A 21,858-nucleotide genomic window follows, 5' to 3' on the forward strand; every position below is an offset into this window, starting at 1 on the left:
AATGTGAAGCAAAATAAATTGAGAGTGAAACCATGATTTAATCTTCCACATATTTCTTTAAGTAATGGAGAAAGGGAAAACTGGGAGAGCAAACCACCATCGATCCCTAGTCCCAAGCCCCTGATGGTAGAGAGAATGGCTTATAAAATGCTGCTCTTCTCCAGAGCCACTTCTCAAGTTCCCAACTTAACTCTATGATTGGGCTTCAGAGGGTCCTTGAACAGCCTGCAAGTGTTTGGGAAATTTTGTGTTTATACACACTTTACTGAGAAACTTTTATGTCATTGTCCAAGGAGTCAATGAACCTAAAATATCAAAAGCATCAATTTAGAATCTCAAAATCCATTTGCAAATAATTTTAGATAGATCTCACCATCTAACTTTAGATGGATCAAAATAAATATTACAAGTAATTTATTCATTTATTTAGTACATATTTATAGAATATCTCCACATGCCACGCACTGACCTAGGTGCTGGGAGAGAGAAATGAATAAGCTCATAAGAAGAGAATGGTGGAAGCATTTTCTGAGCAAAGGAAACCAAACAGAATTAGGTCAAAGGTGACTCTCCTTTAAGTTTTCTGATACTAATTTAACACTTTGTTCTTTTGAAGGTTGGTTATCACTACTAGTATATACTTTTAATTGAGTTACCATAATAACTATAAATCACTTCAATTAACATTAACTTCTATTATGGCAGATATAATTAGAATACATATGTGACTATTTCTGCCTTTTCTAATGAGCTTTCATAGTAATCACTATTGGAACTACAGTATTAAGTATAATTACTAAGTAATCTACTAGAACATAGAATTACTTTATAATTATATGATATTTTCCTAAGCATATAGGCTGTAGTTACTCTAGGAATAAAGCACAAGAGTGACATTTAGCAATCCATTACATAATTGATGAAATCTTGCTCATAAATGTGAGTTAACATCCATAAACAGGGCATTTTAAATTCCAAAATAAAGCCAGTTACTTGGCCTCTTTTTGAAAAGAAAGACACCTTATTTTAAAACCTTAATTCCAAAGGGGAAAGTTTGCCTGAACACACGAGTCATTTGGTTTTAGAGTCCAGAAACAAAGCAGATGGCATTAATTGTCTATATTGAGAAGTAAGTGTGTGTTTCATGCACCAGAATAGGATTTTGAAAAATAATTATATCTTGGTACACAGCTAATTTTTTGGCAGGTAAGTCTAAAAGCTTATAATAGAAGTTGGGGATGTGTTTTCCAAAAGACATTTTTTATTGAGAAAATGTATTTTCTAGTAAAAAATAAAAATAAAGGAATCTCTGGGGGAAATAGTGTTTCATCAAGGTCTGTGACTTATTATTTAACAAATAATCCCAGAAAAAATAAAGCAGGTAACAATGCTCCATTTTCAGTGGCATAGAGAATTAATTATTTAATTAGGTGTATTAATTTTCAAGGATTTTCATAACAAATTCCTTCAAACATGGTGGCTTAAAACAACAGTAATTTATTTTTTTCACAATTCTGGAGGCCAGAAGACAAATACCAAGATATTCTCATGGTTGGTTCTTTTGTGAAGTCTCTGAGGGAGAATCTGTTACATGTCTTTAGTTTCTGGTGGCTGTTGACAATCCTTCATGTTTCTTGGCTTACAGATACATCACTCCAATCTCTGCTTCTGTCTTCACATGGCTTTCTTCCCTGGGTATGTCTATGTCTCCTTTTCTGCCTCTTCTCTGGACACCGTCATTAGGTTTAGAGTCCACCCTAACCTAGGTTGATCTCATCTTGAGATATTTAGTTCAATTACATTTGCAAAGACTCTTATTCCAAATAAGACCCCATCCTCCACATATCTTTTGGGGGACACATTCAACCCACTATATAAGACATAGTTGCGAGATGACAAAATAAGGCAATAGCCTTATAAATGGAGATCTTCAACCTGGACATGATTTCTGAAGATAATGTAGTCATCCTCAGGGCATTCAAGTTGTAAGAAATTATCACTTAACAACTAATATCAGAGAAGCAAAATGATTTGACAAGTATGATCACCAAGGAAGTGATAAAAGAGATTGAGAAAGTGAGACTCTAGCCTCCACTTCTTTCAGTTGAGGAAAATGGATTTAAAGTGATCTTAGGAGTCGGTTGAAGAGGAAAGAGGAAAAGAAACCTGAGGATATGGTCCAGGAAGAAAAATGGGCTGGATTTGGTAGCATTCCTTGCTCTGACCACTTTAATATCTCAGTGAAATTACAACTTTATTCCTCCAACTACCACTTTTGACTACATTTATTATTGCCCATTTAACCCTAAGAACAATGAACTTAATTGATTCATTTATAGGTGGGTACCTTGGGACCCTACTTAGGTTAGGTTGATGTATGCATAATTTATGCAATCTGGGAATTTGTTTTGAAAGTGTGCATTTTAGTTTCAGTCTTTAGCAATATTAATTAATTGAACATTTAAACATACCTGCACACTTTGAAAAGCAGGTCAAGGACATGAACATGGGTTCTAGGATAATATTTCTGTCTGTTAGAATTTAACCATTACTTTTGAACAGGGATAATATTGAAGACTTGTGGGACATAAGGTTCCTATTACAACTGGAGACCTCTACTGTTGTAACTAGGAAGAGGTCATAAACAGTCCATCAACCACTGAATGTGGCTGTATTCTAATAAAACTTTATTTACAAAAATAAGTGATAGATTGTAGTTTGGCTGCCCCCACATGCAAATCATGAGATAGTATGCAAATGAAGAACAGTAATACACTCAGCAATAGCAGAATGACACACTTCCATTCCTCCTCTTAAGTAGAAAAGGAGGAACTGAAAGTGTCCCAAACCCTAGAAACCTCACCAGAAAGTGAGAATTATGTAAAGTCTTCTCGAAGGCTCAAGGAAGAAGTTAGCCACATTAGCCTCTACTGATAGAGTGCTTGGGGTAAAATTTGCATTCTATGGTATTGGCCTAAATTTCTGGAGAGGAAACAAAACAAAGTTTGTGGCCTTTTTTTCATAGGTAACTGAATTATGATCATGAAGGTACCGGTAAGTGGAAAATAGGAAGTTTTAGCAATGGCCTAATGACTATATCTTTTGTTGTGGTTTGGAAGATGCTTTAAGAGTTAAACGTGGATTGTGTGTGCTCTAGGAAATCCTTTACATGTAGTAGGATGGAAATGTGAGAGACTTATTCTGAAAAGACAATACAGTTGATGTGTCCATGGTCAGATGGCCCACAATGAGCAAAGCTGAGTTTACTCGGCTCCATTTTAACCAATGGACCAAACACACATTGTATTTGCTGGTCAGATAAAAAAAAATAAATAAAAAGAAAATAAAGGAATTCTACCTCATCCAGAAATAAAACTTACATGAAAAAGGGTTATAATGAGATTATTTACATTCTGTAGTCATTAGGGATAAAGAGGATACTCATAGATCTATCTTCTTAAACAACAAATTGAAAATCCTTTGTGACAAAGTCTCTGCGTGCTGTGATTTTGCAGTTCTTTCAGATACCATAGAAAAATGGTGCCAAGTTAGTATATCTATCAACTTAGTGACTGATGTGTATATTTTGGAAATTAGATACCAATGCTTTCTTCCTACTCTGTGTATCTGCTATGTTTCCCATTCATTGTATTATGAGAAAGATCAGAGTAACATCCAGAAAGCCAGCTTGTTTGAGGATGTGATTTCTAAAATGATTTCTATAAAGAAGGTATTGCTATCTTGAAATGTTGTTGGTGCTGCTATTTTCACACATCCACTCACACACACACACACGCACACACACACAAACACACAACAGGATAAGGAGAGATTTGATGATCACTGCTTAAAACAATCCATAGACTTAATGGACACCCAATTGTCTTCTTTTCAAGTCATAGTGCCACTGATGCTCAGATATGTCAATTATTTTGTTTTTTCCTCTTTAAATGTGCTTTATGGCTTATACAGAAAGATAAATGAGAGACAGTTTTCTAGAAAGATTAAAATAATTATGTGATGACGCTGTATGTGAGGAAAACATAATGGTCCAGCTCCTTCAATGTAGACGCAGTGGTTCTCAACCTTCTGGCACTTTAAATACAGTTCCTCATGTTGTGACCCAATCATAAAATTATTTTCGTTGCTACTTCATAACTGTAATATTGCTACTGTTATGAATCATAATGTAAATATCTGATATGCAGGATGGTCTTAGGCAACCCCTGTGAAAGGGTCGTTCGACCGCCAAAGAGGTCATGACCCACAGGTTGAGAACCACTTTTCCTTTTAGTACAATAGGGTGGAAGACATCGTGATTACTGGTGGGTGCCGATTGCATACTCTCCTTGTTGGAGAGCTTCGTGCCTTATGGGAAAGACTCCAGTTTTGGACTTTTTTAAAAAAAATATATTTTATTGATTTTTTACAGAGAGGAAGAGAGAGGGATAGAGAGTTAGAAACATCAATGAGAGAGAAGCATCGATCAGTTGCCTCCTGCACACCCCCTACTGGGGATGTGCCCGCAACCAAGGTACATGCCCTTGACCGGAATCGAATGTGGGACCCTTGAGTCCACAGGCCGAGGCTCTATCCACTGAGCCAAACCGGTCAGGGCTCCAGCTGGACTTTGCTTCTACCTGAAGAAGAGAGCTCACACTGGATATGTGAAGACCAAAGTGGTTGTGTTATCAAATAATTATGGACTCACCAGTCAGTGACTTTGGAAGAAAGCTCCGGTTTAGAAGTTATCGTCATTGGCAAAGGCTGCAGTATTTAACAGGTAGGACAGGGTCACTGCTGCAGATAGCAGGAGGGGTTTCCTACAATGATCTTTGGACAGAGTACGATGGTCAGAAAAAGATTTTTTACAAAGAGGCTAGAACAAGCACCATCTGGTCTAACAGAAGGGAAGATAGAAAACACCGACAGGGATTTGGAATTGTTATGGAAAGCCAGACGGTGAAGCATTGATTAAGATTATTTTGTTGATTAGGTGATATCCTGTGATTTATACCACGGACAAGGAAGAGCAAATACATTTTTTATAGCCTGTGAAACCAGGATAAGCCATAGAGCTACAATTATATCTGACCTTGGGATTCAGAAAAATCTCCCTGTCAAGTAGAAGAAGAGGCCAAATCAAGGAACAGGACTTCCTGGGAATATGAAAACTCTATCCGGAAGAAGCATGGTGATCCAACTGGTTCTCAAGTATTTGCAGAGGGCTGGGAGGCCACGGGAGTAGAATATCACAGAAGCACTTCTTTTTTGCTTTGTTTTAAAAAACACCTCAAAGTTGCTACTTCAGTGGTTCTCTGAAAGACACCCAAAGGTAAACCATGTTAATCAGGCTAAGAAGATAGACCTGGTGGAACCTGCAGGACTAGAGGTCATTTAGGGCATTGCTTACTCAGATTGAAAATCAGTGTATGAGAAGGTAGATCTGAAATTTCTGAGCTTTCTTAGAATAAGTAGAGGGATATTTTCTAAAATTAATTTCTCATGTGCCTTTTTCTTAGGGCTCTCTCTCCTTTATCCCCCCTCCCCCAATACGATTTTCAGTCATCCCCAAGAGAAGTCTTTTATTCACAATGGATCAGTGATTGAAGTGGTAATATTCACTTCACTCCCCAGAATAAAGCAACACATCAGAATCATCACAAGCCCACCAACCCCTGTTGAATGTTTACCAAGCACGTTAACATGACTGCATCCCCCAAATCAGAGCTAGCCTTTGTTATATGCTAACCATGAGCCAGGGATTGGCCAAAGCATCTTATACAGATTAATCTTTATTAGTTTAACCTCAAAACATGTATGTGAAGAGAGAACTATTGTTAGGCTCAATTTTAAATATATTTTGAAAACTGAGGCTTTACTAAGGCTACCAACTAATATGTAATGGAATCCAAATTTGAACTCAGTCTGATTCCCAAGTCCTCACTCTTAAACCTGCTTAATGATGTCCCAATGATTTACCTCAAATGTATTATCTCAATTGTAAAGACGAGGAAACAAAAATTCAGAGGAAGAGTGGTGCTTTCTATTGAGCCTTGAAATTGAACTTGAACTCAGAACCTTGGGCTCCAAATTCAGCTCCCTTACCCCATACCGTCCCACTACTATAAATCTGCCTGGCTAAAAAAATAAATAAATAAACATATCCTCTGAGAGGGGGTACTATACATGTATCTCATCTCTCCCTTCGATATCTCATTTTTATGAGAAACAAGTTTCTGGATGATCCTGCCCTATTATTTTTCTCTTTACAAGAGATTTGACACATGAAAATATTTATAAGGTGGTAACTAATCATTAAAAGTTATAAGAAACACCCTTTTTCCTTCTTGATGACAGCAAATGTCAACTGCTTCTTAGACTCAGTAATACATATTTTACATTGAGAGCTGCCGTTGGAGTATGGGCAACTATCCCATCACTTTGATCAGACATACAATCTGAGCAAGAATTATGAAGGATCCTCCTAATGTCATGGGTTAAGCATCTACTTCATCAGTGAGAGGGCATATGCAAGTATATCCATTTGCTTTTCCGTTTTACCCCGAACAGTTCCAAGAAGATAGCATCAAGCATCCAAAAAGTGTTACCTTCTGCAATTCATAATGTTGCACTGAATAGAATTATCACCTTGAAATTACAGGGTAAAACTCCCTATACAAAAACAGATTAAAGACAAATTAGACTGTGGGCCAGGTCACTCTGATTGTTAATTAGTGATAATGGAAATACAATTAGCATAATGAGTTCCAATTACTGTATATGGAGAAATATGAGCATACTGCTTTCATAAATCTTGGATTCAGGAAAAATAACATGCATCTGGTTTAGCAAAGCATGCCCTTCTCTTCTCCAGCAAGCTTCCTGGTAAATATCTTTCTGCGGAGCTAAATCCTTCCCCTGATAGGTTGTGATTTGGGGATGATAGCATAGATTTGCCCCATTTGATAGCTGAGCAGTTTTGTGTAAGCTCAGTTTCTGTTTTAAGCTTCCTTGAAGACCTAACCATCTGTTTCTCCAATAGTGGGTTAAAAACATTGAGGAGAATCATAGACCATTGCATCAAATGTGCTCATTGTCTTTGCAATGTCGGTGAGCCCCCCTTTCTGCCTTTGATAAGCTGTGAAATTGGAAAGCCAATTAGAGTCACATATTTACACAAACCTAAACAGCTTTTTGAAAACTCGGTGTAGAACGAATGCATGGGAAACAACGGCTTTACACGGAGCTCTAGTGGGATGCCTGTGGGTGCATTAATGGCGTTATTTTTAAAAGAGTTGCATTACAGGGTCTGGATATTTATTTTCTCCTTGATCTTATACTGTCTCAACTTTTCATTGCAGGCACTGATCTCTAAATTTTCTCAGAAGGTCCATCAGCTGGTAGTGGGACACTAGTATGCTTGTTCTATTGTCATCTCTCTCGCAATCTCCCTTGCCACTTTTCTTGCTCTGAATGCTCAACTGTTGATGGATTGCATTCCAAGGCTGGTTAAAACCTGGGCCGTTTGGCCAATGAATGGTAATGAATGTGGACTGCTCAGCCCACACAGGTGACATTACATCTCGCACCAGGGAATGTGCCAACTTCCTTGTTGTACCCTGTAAATCTGACAGATGCCATTAACCTTTTCAGCGAATCCCCATGGATCACTGCAATGGTGAATCTCAGTAGTAATTGCTAAGACAAAAATGCCCCAGCCTGCCTATATTCCCTGTAAGGATCCATGAAACAGCCAAGTTGCCTACTCAAGTGCCTTTTCCCCAACTGCTGCCTTGATTTACTTTCAGCTGTCAGCCTGAGCGGGTTGCAAAGCTTTAGAATCTTCCAAACACACCCAAGTAGCAGATCTTGCAAAGTACTTAGAGCAATTCAACCCTCTCCTTTTTTTCCTGAATGGGGTTTTGTTATAAAGGAGAACAGTTATGTATCTAGACCAGAAGAGCTACTCAAATAGTTGAGTTCAAAGAGGAGAAACTTCTTGTCCCTACTTTTATGACTCACAGCACACTTTTCATCTGGGCTTTGATTGTGGTTGTCATATTTTTAACCTAGTCACATCCCCTCAGTCTTTCTGGAAGCATTTGTAAACTGGATTATTCAATAAAGGAAATGCTTGTCAGGCATCATTCTCCTTCAGCAGTTTGAGATGCTTTCTCTAAAAAAATGGCTTTCACACTATCACTTTCTCCTGGAAGCGCGCGCACACACAAACACACACAAACACACACGCACACACACACAGAATAAAAATGATCATTGACTCTCTGTCAGCCCATATTTATTATGGGAGATATGGCAGAGCTTAAAAAGACAAGGTTCTCTCCCTAATATTTTTATTATTAAAGTATATATTAAGCTACACTTCTTTATAGATTTAAACAAGGAAAGGCAATACATTGATGGGCACATGAGGCATCCTAGAAAGAAGACTAACCTTCTGGATACTGGAAAGTGTCTCGCTGGCAGGCATAACAATGTGTATTTAATACATGTTGATAGTAATGAATATTTGATAAGTAGCTTCTGGCAAAGTCTTGGCCAAATCACTGAAACTCTCTCTTGATTTACTTATAATATGAGACATTTTGCCTAGATGTTCTCTAAAGTTTCTTTCAGCTCTAAACTTGTATGATTCTAAGGGGCAAACCTCCAAACCAGGAGCTATGACAGAAAGAAATGTTAAAGGCTTGTAAATCTAACTAAATAGTTGCTTATTTTTAACGTACCAGTGCCACTTAGAATTAGATTAAGCTGTATCCAACAGAAGAGCCTGGCACAGAATAGAGATTCATAATTTTGTCCAGGGTTGGTAGGCCTTAAAAGCTCCACATTGTTCAAGATGGCAGTTGGCACTTGGGTTATCGCATCCATGTTCTGCCCAGAAGGAGAAATGGGGGTTATAGACAAAAGTGTGAACTACCTATATACTCAGCACTTTAAGGGGCTTTCCAGGAATCCCCACATAATAAATTCTCTTCACATTTCATTCACATCAGTAGTTGTGAGAGAGACATGGAAGTGGAGTATTTTAGCTGGATGCATTGTGACCCAGAATAAACCCAGGTTCTATTGGTAAGAAAGAAAAGAAGACTGGGTTCTGGATAGGCAACTGGTGGTATCTGCAATGCAATCATTTTTCCCTTTCATTGAGAATATTTTTGTACCTTGCTTCTTGTTTTTTAAAAGACCCCCTCCAACATATAGAAATAATTCATTTTCATTTTGTAACCATGGCTGTGTTGATGGATGGTTGAGTCCTATCAACTTTGATACCTACCAGGGGAGACTAATGTATATAACTCTTCTGGGCTTCACACTAGATTGCATATTCTGGGCTGTGGCTGAACTGAATCCTGCATCACTCAGTTGACGCAGCTACCCTGTGGACCACCCTTTGAGTAGTAAGGATTTATAACAGCAAATACCTGGAAGATAATTAGCCTCACAGTTCTTAATCTACACATATTTTCTTTTTATTTAATTGAGCTATAATTACATATATCAAATGAGCAGAAATTAGTCTAAAGTTGAGTTTGTGTGTACACACCCATGCAGCTAACAACCAACACCAAGCATCATTCTCTCCCTGGAAAATGTTCTCATGTCTTTCTTTTGTCCCCCTCCTCACCAAGAGGAAACCACTATTCTGATTCCTATTCCCATTGACTAGTCTTGCCTGTTCTTGAACTTTATATAAATGCAGCTTATTTTGCTCAACATATTTATGAGATTCATGTACTCATAAGTACCTGTGATTCATTTATTTATTATTTTTATTGTTGATCAGTATTCCATTCTAGGAATGTGACATAAAAGTTTATCACTCCTTTTGATGAGCATTTAAGCTGTTGCTAAAGTTTTGCCATTCTGGATAAAGCTACTATGACTATCCTTGTGTAAATCTCTTTATAAACATATGGATTTTTTTATATCTTCAAAATAAATAACAAGAAATAAAATAGCTGGGTCATAAGGTATATGTGTGTTTAACTTTTTAAGAAACTGACAAATGGCTCTCCACAAAGGTTGTATCATTTTATACTCCCAGCATCAGTGTATGAGAGAATTCCAGTTGTCCTGCATTTGGGGTTGGTAGCCTTTTAAATTTTAGCCATTTTAATGTAGTGATAAATCACTGTGATTTTAAGTTGCATTCCTCTGATGAAAATCCATGTCAAGCATCTCTGCACAAATATACAGATAGGGTGGCCCCCCCCAAAATGTATACACACTTTAATAGCTGATAGCTCAATTTTGAAAATAAAGTGTATTTTAAAAAAACATTGCCTTTATAATTATTCAAATTATGCCTATACATTTTTTGGTACATGCTACATTTCTTTTCTTTTTTTTTCTTTAAATCTCACCTATTTTTTGCATTGATTTTAGAGAGGGAGAAAGGGAGAAATAGAAACATTGATGTGAGAGAGATACATCAATCAGTTGCCCCACACACATGCCGTGATGGGGGACAGAACCTGAAACCAAGTATGTGCTCTGACTGGGAATCGAACCCGCGACCTTCTGGTGCACTGGATGATGCTCCAACCAACTGAGCCACACCGACCAGGGCCAAACATATTTTCTTTTAGTCTTTTGCCTAACCTCATTTCCACCTGTAACATACAGTCTAGTCTCCCTTTGAACCTAGGAAACAATTTGTTTACAAACTGGCCACATGATAGGATTTCAGACTGACTCAGACTTGCTCTTGTAGATTATGCTTACCTTTCCCCATTTGTTCTCATCTGAGAATTTTGGTTTTGACTATCTTAGTATGGGCTGCTGAATATGGTAACAATATTTTCTCATTAAAAGGAATGTCCAGCTCTTTTTCTGATGGTATTTAAATTTGCCATCCCAGGCTCTTGTAGTCAAATATATTGATAACGTCCCATGTGTGTTCTCTGACACTTGGGTGTAATTGTGGTGAACTTTGAATTCCCATCTTAAGGTCAGTTATTAACTATTGATGGATTCTCCTTTTCTCCACTTAATGCCTAAGTATTCCTACTAACCAAGACAGATGGGAGCGGCTAAGGAGTTTTTCAATGCCATTGCTGTGTAAGCTGTCTTTTGCTTCCCTCGTGTGAGAAACTCAAAGCTCTTTTGTAGAGAAGATCATTTATTCAAGGTAAAAGGGGGGGGGGAGGAAGGAAGGAAGAAGGCTCCTACATGCATTTCACACACCCCAGTTTTCAAAGCCCCCATCTACTTTTTTCCGGGACAGAATTTTCTCTCGTCATTCAAGATGAGAAAATGGCACCTTTGACAGCAACCTTGGCCGACCCATTTTGGAACCAAATGGGATCTGGGTGTAAGAAGGATGGCCAGGACCTCAACATTCAGGACAAGTCACCCTGACAAACAACGGCACCGTTTTTGGATTTCCCAGGAGGCGGAAAAGTGCCCTCCGAGATTTATAAACGCATCCATAATAAATGGGAGGCTGAAGTTTAAACTGCTGTGGAGCCTTCCCCGCCGTGCCGCCGAGGTCCCGTGTGATTTAGGGAGGTGACATTTACTGTGTGCAGACCTATTATTCAGAGTGACTGTTTGTGTATAGACAATATTTTAAAATGGCTTGCTGTAGATGAAAAATTCTTATTAAGTCAGAAAAACAGTTTAAGTAGGTAACACTCTCTCAGTTTAGTCTGCTATAAGTCTTACTGTCTTGCCACATGGAAACCGCTTGTGGTGGGAGGTAGTGACACCGCAAAGGCACTGGCTAAAATACTATCTCTAGAGCAAATAGGATACGGGACGTGGGATGGGACCACAAAAGTAATTGTACATCTAAAGTTAAGCTAGTTGGCAGTTTTATCCCTTTAATGCATTTTTCCTTTAATGTTGGTGCGATACCATGACTCAAGCAATAGTATATGGTAGGAAGAGCATTGAGAGTCTAGAAACTTGAAGGGAGGTTTTTCCACTAACTAGTAAGCAGTATAGTCTCTTAACCTCCCCAAGACTCAGGTTCCTTAAACTGCAACATTTAGGAATTGGATACGGTGACTTTTTTTTTAATGATCTCACATATTTATTACTGAACCAACCTACTAGTGCAGAAACATATTAACAAAGAGAAAAATCATTCTTCTAATAATTTCCCAATAAAATACACCCTACTGTCCAGATTGTAGTGAACTTTTCAGGGATATGGTAAGAGGCAAGCACCTGGATGCAGCATAAGTATGGGCGCCATCTCATGTGCAACTTCTTATAGTCCTAGCTTGGTTCTTCTCCAATGTCTCCTGTTGGAGTTGTACCTTATTTTATTATCCATTTTTATCCTAATCCATTGGGTAATGGGTTAATTCTGCTGTTGTTTCTTGTCCAGGAACCTCTTGATCCTGAAAGTCTTGTGAGAAGGTATTGCAAAGAAGAGTCAACTGCATGCACCACTATGGTGGAGAGAATGATGAAGTGACTTCTAAGACCCCCGTAAGACATGTCTATTTTGAGTTGTTTATTCTTATGCAAGAGGGTCTGTCAGCCCCCAATGCCTTATAGCACTTTACAATCACCAAGAATACCCGCTATCTTTACTGCTTCCTGTTTAGTCCTGAGAAGGAGGCAGAGCAATTATTGTTATGCCTTTTTTTTATGAGAATACTGAGGCTCAGAGAGGTTAGGTGCCATGTCTAAGATCCGGTGGCTGGAAGGAACCTAAGCCCCACATCTTGCCCTTAGTTTGACTCTGTTTCATCACATTTCTTATACCTCTGCCTTCCCTAAGACCTCTGGAAATGGTTTCAAACAGTTCCCCAGGAGAAGATGATTTCTAGAATATAGATATGAAAAGAGGCCAGTAAAAGGACAGGTGTAGTCTAGTCCCTGGAGGCTCACAGTCTTCTAGAAAAGACAACACATCTCTGCCTAATCAAATTCTACCCATTTTTAAAGCCTAAACTCAATATTTTCTTCCCCCAGGAAACCTGTCTTGTCCCACCTTATCCCAGGGTCCAGGGATCCTCCCTTCTGCACTGCTGATTGAACAACATTGTCAAGATGGGTGCAATAAACATGCATTTCCCCTCCCTTTTACCCTAGTATGTATGTATCTTATTCCTTCCAATTCTTTAGTAAGCTCCACGTGAGCAAGACTTGTAAATTCTATTAGTTTTACACACTCATTCACAGGGAGTAATCAGTTAATACTGCAATGCAGTTCGTCTATCAATCAAGACTTCTTTGCCACCTTGGATAAGGGTAGTGCCAAGATAGACATGACACTGCTCTGCTTCATGCAACTTTAACCTAACTAGAAGCTATGACATCACAGCCTTTTTCGCCTAGTAAAATTGCAATCTTATTGCCTCCATCACTATCTATTAACCTCCATTATTTTTCGTCATAGATCTTGAACATTTGTTTTGTTTTTCTGTTTCTCTACTAAAATGTAAGCTCCATGAGGGCAAAGGTTTGTCTGACATTGCTGTATCTTCATACCAAGAACAATGCACATTGTAGGCGCTCAGTAAATACCCATGAAATGATACATGAATGCTTGTGTTTCAGGCCTTGTGGCCATAGCATGTGACCTCCAATTTGTGCATGTGTCATCATTCCATATATTTTTATATCCTGGAAATTTGAACACGAATGAGCTATGGTACATGCCCTTCAAAGTTGTTTTTGTTTTAAATTATTTTAAGAAAGTAACTTTAAATAAATTACTTTAAGAAAGAAAAAGTCACCTTTGGGGTACCACTATGCATATCCATGATTGCTATGTTGGTGAAAAATATAAGTGATATATTTTGTTTTGGATAAATCCTTTGTTCCTCCCTTCACAATCACCTCATGAACTATTTACTGAAGAGTTATTTCCTTTGAATGATGGAATTTTCTTTATGAATGATATAATTGAACTTTGTGATGTCAAAATTAACTTAAACCTAATATTAGCAGGTTAATAATAAAAGCATTCTGTAGAACTTGGGTGATAAAGTCAAACTTGCCCGGTTTAAATCTTTGCTTCTGCTGAGTAGTTTCTAGAAACTTACACAAGAGATTTTGTCTCTCCAAGCCTCAGTTTCTTTATATGAAAAATATTATACTCTAATAATAGTATCTTTATCATGAGGTTGTTGTGAAGATTAACTGAGATAATCCCTTTACTTAGTGACACAGAAGGAACTCAGTAAGTGTTAGACTTTACTATCACTCCATGATGTTAGAAAAGTATAACACACAATTTAAATGCAAATAGTAATTATACTATAGTGCTCTGCATTTTTATTTTATCCTCCTAGAATGGCTAATTGCTTGTGCTAATTTAGCAGTAATGACACTCAAAACATATGTTTGTTCTTCTAAGAATTAACAATAGACAGACAAGATTATTTGTTGACTTTGGTCTGTTTGGATCATTGTAATAAGGTGTCCCATATGTAGGAAGTGCTATGAATTTCTACAGCTGATTAAAAATATAATTTTCTGAAGAGTCATGGTAAATCTCTTTTCCACAGACACCTTTTAATAAAAAACATAAATTATCAACCTACTGTTATGCAAACAATATTGGCACAACAAGAAAATGATTAACATACAGACAGGGTAGGTCAAAAAGACTATAAAAGAATTAATGAACATTGTTTGGTGTATATTAAAACAATTGGTCAAAGTTTAGGTAACATTTTAATTTTTGGCGTCCACATACTTAAGACCCGTTCATTCAAATCTTACCAAAAACAAACGGAATTTTTTTTGAAAGTAGGAGTTCAATAGAACTCAGTAGAACATGTTAAATCAGTCTACTGCCACTATTTTATATATTAAAAAATAGTGTTTCAAAATAAAGACAAGGGCAGTTCTGTTTTCAATTTATGGAATAAGTAAGAGCTATTTTCTTCCCATTTTTCCTTGATGTTTTTCAGATGCTGAACACCTTCACTGATGCTTTGATTTCTCTCTCTGGCTACCCTATGTTACTCCTCATTTTTCGAGTCACTATAGTCTTGTGAACAGCAATTTTCATTGCAAAGTTAAAAAAAAACATTAAAAGAGAATTTCATTTGATCAAACTTCTCGAATGCCTGTTTGGATATTTTGAACTAGTTATAAACTCAACTGGAACACCCCATTTGGCAGCAACACGATGAGGTCTTGTCTCCACTTGCTGGTGTGAAACGACACGTTATAACTTGAGTTTCCTGATGCCTCACTAGGCTATGAGAACAAATGGAGTCATCATAAATAGAGTCATGTTAAACAATAGTATACTACATGTCATACTGGGTCTTGTCACCACTTTTATGAAAGCACACCTTCCACAGTGTTCTCTGTCTCAAAATTTTGGGAAACCCTAGAGGGTATCTCATATCTGTTCCCACACAGATAGTCATGACTTATGCTTCCCATGTGTTTCACCCAATCTATCACCAGGCACTGCTACTTCTTCTCTCTCAGGGACCCAGACCTGAACATGTAGGACTAATTAGTGAGCATATGTAGACACTATACCCTGTTTAGATTTGATTCTTACCTCGGATGACTAAAGCTTAACTGGTGGCTAACCTTGCCTAAATTGTCTTCCAGGAAGTGGCTCAGTTCATTTTGGCTCTTAAATGTTAAACTTTTCTTGTCAGTTTTCCAGAAATACATGATCATTATTGATATCCCATGCAAACTTATGATGAGATCATTACTATAGTTGGAATTAGACACTTTTTAAATCAAGTTTCATTAATACCTCATACCTAATTATTAATATAATAAAATTTAATATTTAGTAAATGTATTGTATTGGTCAGGTAATTCCATAATGATGCTGTGTAACAAACCATCCTTAAACTCAGTAGATTAAAACAACAATCATTTATTCTCAATTCACGCATCTGCTGTTGGGCTGGCATGGGGGTGAAGGTAGTTTTTTAACTGAGTGAGTCTGTGCTCAGCTGGGCATGGCTCTAAATTATAGATTGGATTCAAATCTTCTCCATATGTTTCTCATGCTCCTTGGACCAGTGAACTAACCAAGGCATCATTTCCTCATGGTGATGACAGAAGCCCAAGAGAGAAAACTGAACTGTGCATGCACATTTTAAGCCTCTGCTTGTGTTACGTTCGCTAATATCCTATGGGCAAGACATATATAAAGTTATATTCAAGGTCAGCAGGTGGCTCTGTCTCTGGGGAACTGTGAAGTCATATGGCAGAGATATGGACATGGGAATGGTGAAGAACTGGGAGCCATAATTCAATCTACCATATGTATGTATTAATGACCTAAGTTATAACACTCATTATTCATTTAATGCGTTCTTTTTTTCTTAGAATTTATATGACACAGGTACAAAGTGCACTAGGGAAATAATTTCTTTTTGTTCAATTCAGTAACCATTCACTGAGTACCTCCTCCACATAATGCACTGATTAAAAGGTAAAGCTATACGTTGTGTATAGAGGTTCTGGGTCCTGAAAGGATAATGGTGAGTGGGTCAAGACTTGGTATGATTGCCCAATGTGCCCACATGACCTTCACTGGTCAGGGGTCTTCTTATTTTCCTTTAACCTTTGTTGCTTTTTAAAAATCACCAACCAATACATATCTAACTTACAAAAAGAAAAGTATGTGTAAAGAAGAAAGTAAAAGGCTCTCTGCTCCCCTGTGCGTCAGACAGCCTCTCCTCCTCGCTGTGCCAGCAGCCACAACCCTGAGACACGATGGTGAAGGTCGGAGTGAACGGATTTGGCCGCATTGGGCGCCTGGTCACCAGGGCTGCTTTTAACTCTGGCAAAGTGGATATTGTCGCCATCAATGACCCCTTCATTGACCTCAACTACATGGTCTACATGTTCCAGTATGACTCTACTCACGGCAAGTTCAAGGGCACAGTCAAGGCTGAGAACGGGAAGCTGGTCATCAACGGGAAGTCCATCTCCATCTTCCAGGAGCGAGATCCCGCCAACATCAAATGGGGTGATGCTGGTGCCGAGTATGTTGTGGAGTCCACCGGTGTCTTCACTACCATGGAGAAGGCTGGGGCTCACTTGAAGGGCGGAGCCAAGAGGGTCATCATCTCTGCCCCTTCTGCGGATGCCCCCATGTTTGTGATGGGTGTGAACCATGACAAGTATGACAACTCCCTCAAGATTGTCAGCAATGCCTCCTGCACCACCAATTGCTTGGCCCCCCTGGCCAAGGTCATCCATGACAACTTTGGCATCGAGGAGGGACTCATGACCACAGTCCACGCCATCACCGCCACCCAGAAGTCCGTGGATGGCCCCTCTGGGAAGCTGTGGCGTGATGGCCGAGGGGCTGCCCAGAACATCATCCCTGCTTCTACTGGCGCTGCCAAGGCTGTGGGCAAGGTCATCCCTGAGCTGAATGGGAAGCTCACCGGCATGGCCTTCCGTGTCCCCACCCCCAATGTGTCGGTGGTGGATCTGACCTGCCGCCTGGAGAAAGCTGCCAAATACGATGATATCAAAAAGGTAGTGAAGCAGGCATCAGAGGGCCCCCTCAAGGGCATCCTGGGCTACACTGAGGACCAGGTGGTCTCCTGCGACTTTAACAGTGACACCCACTCCTCCACCTTTGATGCTGGGGCTGGCATCGCCCTCAATGACCACTTTGTCAAGCTTGTTTCCTGGTATGACAATGAATTCGGCTACAGCAACAGGGTGGTGGACCTTATGGTCCACATGGCCTCCAAGGAGTAAGAGTCCCCTGGACCACCAGCCCCAGCGAGAGGAAGAGAGGCCCTCCACTGGTGGGGAGTCCCTGCCCCAGATCGAACCCCTGACACACTGAGAATCTCCTGACCACCATTTCCATCCCAGACCCCCTGGAGAAGGGGAGGGGCCTACGGAGCCCGGCTTTGTCGTGCACCATCAATAAAGTTCACTGTACCCAGCCAAAAAAAAAAAAAAAAAAAGAAGAAGAAAGTAAAAATATACTCATACTTCCATCAACCATAAGTAAACATTATTTGCTCTAACTGAAGAGATAGGACAATAGGTAAAGATCATGTAGATAAATAGATTGATAGTAGACTTACTGATCAAACATAGAGGGTGTTTGCAAGATTTTATTTAATATATCATAGATATATTAAATTATTAAATGTAAGTAAATACTCATTTTTATGTCTATCATTAATGCTACCTACCATTGTCATATTAATATAAAGAATTTTATTTTACTAATCTATTGATAAATAGCTAAATTTCACATTTCTGTTATTATAAATAAAGATATTTTGTACATCTCTGAACACTTGAAGAAATGTTTCCTTTGGATAATGCCAGAAATGAAATCACTTGTGCAAAGGGCTGGCATGGTTTTCAGGTTTAATGTATATTGTGAAATTGCCTACATGAAAGTGTGCAAGACACACTCAAAAAGGAGTGCATGAGGCCCCTCACCCACCTCAGGAGTTTTAGTTTCCTAAAATAAATAAATAAAAATATTCTACTAAGGGTTAGATTAGTTAACTAAAGGGAATTTTCTAAGTACCAAGAAGCAGAGAGAAGGTGAAAGGATTTCCAGTAGTATTCTTTAACAAGGAAGGAGTGATTTTTCAAGAGATTGTAAAGTAAAAATTCAAGGGCCACATAGTTAGGTTCCAAGATGGGAGAAACAACTGGAAGGGAACAGAGACCTTCTTATGTGCCAAGCAAGGGAAATAAAGGGACTTTCCAATTAAACATCTAAGACAATTTCCAGAGAAAGAGGATGGTGGGATCCCAAATTCAAAACACAACAGGAAATACATGAGCCAGGGAAAAAACTTTCTGGGATTTGTTGTTATGATATGTGGGCTGCAGAAAACTGGGAAGCCAATTTTACCAAATAGAACAGTGGTTTTCAACCTTCCTAATGCCGCAACCCTTTAATACAGTTCCTCATGTTGTGGTGACCCCCCATTTCATTGTTACAAATTGAACATAATTAAAGCAGAGTGATTAATCACAAAAACAACATGTAATTATATATGTGTTTTCCGATGATCTTAGGCAACCCCTGTGAAAGGGTGGTTTGACCCCCAAAGGGGTCGCGACCCACAGGTTGAGAACCGCTGAAATAGAAGAACGACTCTGCACAAAGACACTTGAATGTGTGCACTGAGTTGAGTTCAGCCTTCTAGAGCTTTACACCAATTTCAGATGTGCAAAGACATTTAGTCATCAAAATATGCTCATGGGAATAAAAGGCACAATTGGCAAGGCGTGTATGGCAAGTCTATGGATTTGGCACTGAGGCAACTGGTTGATTCAATTAATAGGAAAACAAAGCTAAACTGGGTTATATCCTATATTTTGTAGCCTGGCACTAAATACAAGTTAATAATCAGCTCATGGTCCATCTGTACCAGCTCAACTTTCGAAGGTGGGAAAAGGATTGTCAGTATCACCTCACAGATTTTTTTAAAAATTATTGAATTTATTGGGGTGACATTAGTTAATAAAATTATATAGGTTTCGCCGAAACCAGTTTGGCTCAGTGGATGGAGGGTCAGCCTGTGGACTGGAGGGTCCCGGGTTCGATTCCGGTCAGGGGCATGTGCCTGGGTTGCGGGCACGTCCCCGATGGGGGATGTGCAGGAGGCAGCTGATCGATGTTTCTCCCTCATCAATGTTTCTGACTCTCTATCTCTCTCCCTTCCTCTCTGTAAAAAATCAATAAAATATATTTAAAAAATAAAAATAAATAAAATTACATAGGTTTCAAGTGTACAATTCTATAATGCATAACCTGTATATTACATTGTGTGTTCACCACTCCAAGTCAAGTTTCCTTTCATCACCATTTGTCCCTATTCTACTTCCTCTCACCCCCTTTTCCCTCTGGTAATCAACATACCATTGTCTGTGATCATGAGGGGTTTTTTTGTGCTTAATCTCTTCATCTTTTCACCCAACCCTTCTTCTCTCTATTAGCTATTAGTCTGTTTTCTGTATCTATGAGTCTATTTCTATATTGTTTGTTAATTTATTTTGTTCATTAGATTTCACAGGTAAGTAAGTCATATGGTACTTGTCCTTCTCTGATTGGCTTATTTCACTTAGCATAATAATACACAGGCCCATCCATGCTGTCTGTCACAAAAGGTAAGATTTCCTTTTTTTTTTTTTTTTTTTTTTTTTACAGCTGAGTTGTATTCCATTCTGTAAATGTACCACAGCTTTTTAATCCACTCCTCTACTAACAGGCTAGCACTGCTTCCAAATCTTGGCTATTGTAAATAATGTTGCAAAGAACATAGTGGTGCATATATTCTTTCAAATTAGTGTTTCAGGTTTCATATTACAGTTTTAAGGACCCTGAAAGTGAGAATATTTGTAAGGCTGGTCTGCAGTGACCTGGATGTGGCTGGGAGAATATGCTAAAGCAAATTCTGGCAACTAAAGTGGAATCTTCCCCCCTAGTAAATTGACTATCAAGAAGAATCCTTTGATTTGAATGCTAGATTAGCAGCCTTAGCATATCAGGGAAGTGCCTAAAGTTAGGGCACTTCTCTAAACTGAGAATGTGCTAATTTATATGGGATCAAAGATCAAGGAGCTCTTTTCTCAATCTTGGCTTTGAAGATCCAGAACTTAAATTTTGATGGTTCTTGACTACCAAAAGATGCTAGTATAATTAGTTCTATTTGTATAGTATTTTTGTTGATTTACATACTGAATGAGGTATAGGAAGCAGGTGATAAAACACCCATTATGATGGATCAGGCTATTGACAGTCATAGGCAGGAAGTGGTCAAGGTCATTTAGTGGTCAAGGTCCCAGGGTGACATGCTATAGTTGCTATGTCCTGAATACCAGTGCAGGACCTTTTTTGCTCTCTACCCATAGGTAAGCAAACCTCAAACATGTTGGTCAGAGGATTTGACATTTTGGATAATTCAACTTTCCATTAAAACTCCAAAATCATGTGGTTGTATTCCTTACTGTTGAATTTTTTTTTCTAAATGTTCAGTTTCTAATTTGTCTGTTTTCTTGTTTTAAATGTCAAGTCTACTGAATATAATAAAATTTTTGATGATCCACCTGGTGGAACTGATGATGATCAGTTCTCATCCCCTCAAGTTGTGTTGGTAGATGATGCAGGAAACTGAGCTGAAAAACACATTGAACCCAGCAGCTTAGATTCTAAGATTCTTAGATTTTTTGCTCCATGAGAGAAGGGGCTGGATTTGTTTTGTTCACTCTTCTCTCCTGGGTGCTTATCAGATGTCTAGCGGAAAGGAATCTCTCAATAAAATAAAATAAAAATGAATACTGTATACATGATCTTCAGAATGTGTGTCCTTGTTATTGAGGTCTTTCTCCAGAAAGTTAAATATAAGGTAAAATAAAGGAACAAAGAAAGAAAGGAAGGAAGAAAAGAAGAGAAAGAAGGCAAGGAGGAGGGGGGAAAGGGAGGACAAAAAGAGGGAAGGAAAAAGAAAGGAAAAGGTAAGAAGGAAGAAGAAAGGAAGAAAGCAAGAAATAAATTAAGAAGGTATTCTAGGGTCTCTGGCTGGTGTGGTTCAGTTGGTTGGAGCATTGTCTGTACACCACAGGGTGGTGGGTTTGATTCCCCATCAGGGCATGCACCCGGGTTTTGGATTCAATACCTGGTTGGGGCTCATATAGGAGGCAACCGGTGGATGTTTCTCTCTCACATCGATGACTCTCCCTCTCCCTGCCTCTCTCTAAAATTAAAACTAGTGCTTCAAATGTTGGTTTGACTTAGAAAAGCTCACATTCATTTAGTTAATATTTGTATTTGTTGAAGTTTAAAAGTATATTAACCACCTTTCTTGTCCCTGTTTCTATCTGTTTCCTTCTGGGAGAACAGAATAAGAGATTCCCATTTTGTGCCCCCTGGTGGTAAAA

General features: G+C 38.6%; 1 protein-coding gene and 1 pseudogene across 1 annotated transcript; one reads left to right on the forward strand and one right to left on the reverse strand.

The window, feature by feature from the left end:
• Positions 1–12,244: 12,244 nt before the first annotated feature.
• Positions 12,245–15,633, reverse strand: LOC139019647 (large ribosomal subunit protein eL39-like; annotated as a pseudogene).
• A 997-nt stretch (positions 15,634–16,630) lies between these two features.
• Positions 16,631–17,892, forward strand: LOC139019957 (glyceraldehyde-3-phosphate dehydrogenase-like). The gene has a single exon (XM_070429361.1). The coding sequence runs from the start codon at positions 16,696–16,698 to the stop codon at positions 17,695–17,697; it is 1,002 nt and encodes a 333-aa protein (XP_070285462.1). The 5' UTR covers positions 16,631–16,695; the 3' UTR covers positions 17,698–17,892.
• The last annotated feature ends 3,966 nt before the right edge of the window (positions 17,893–21,858 follow it).

This window comes from Myotis yumanensis, unplaced genomic scaffold, assembly GCF_028538775.1.
Source record: "Myotis yumanensis isolate MYYU_CA2020_CCGP unplaced genomic scaffold, mMyoYum1.0.hap1 SCAF_11, whole genome shotgun sequence".
Classification (NCBI taxonomy): Eukaryota; Metazoa; Chordata; class Mammalia; order Chiroptera; family Vespertilionidae; genus Myotis; species Myotis yumanensis.

Excerpts from the sequence above, each read along its gene's own strand:
- LOC139019957 (XM_070429361.1), top strand. The coding sequence starts at position 16,696 with ATGGTGAAGGTCGGAGTGAACGGATTTGGCCGCATTGGGCGCCTGGTC.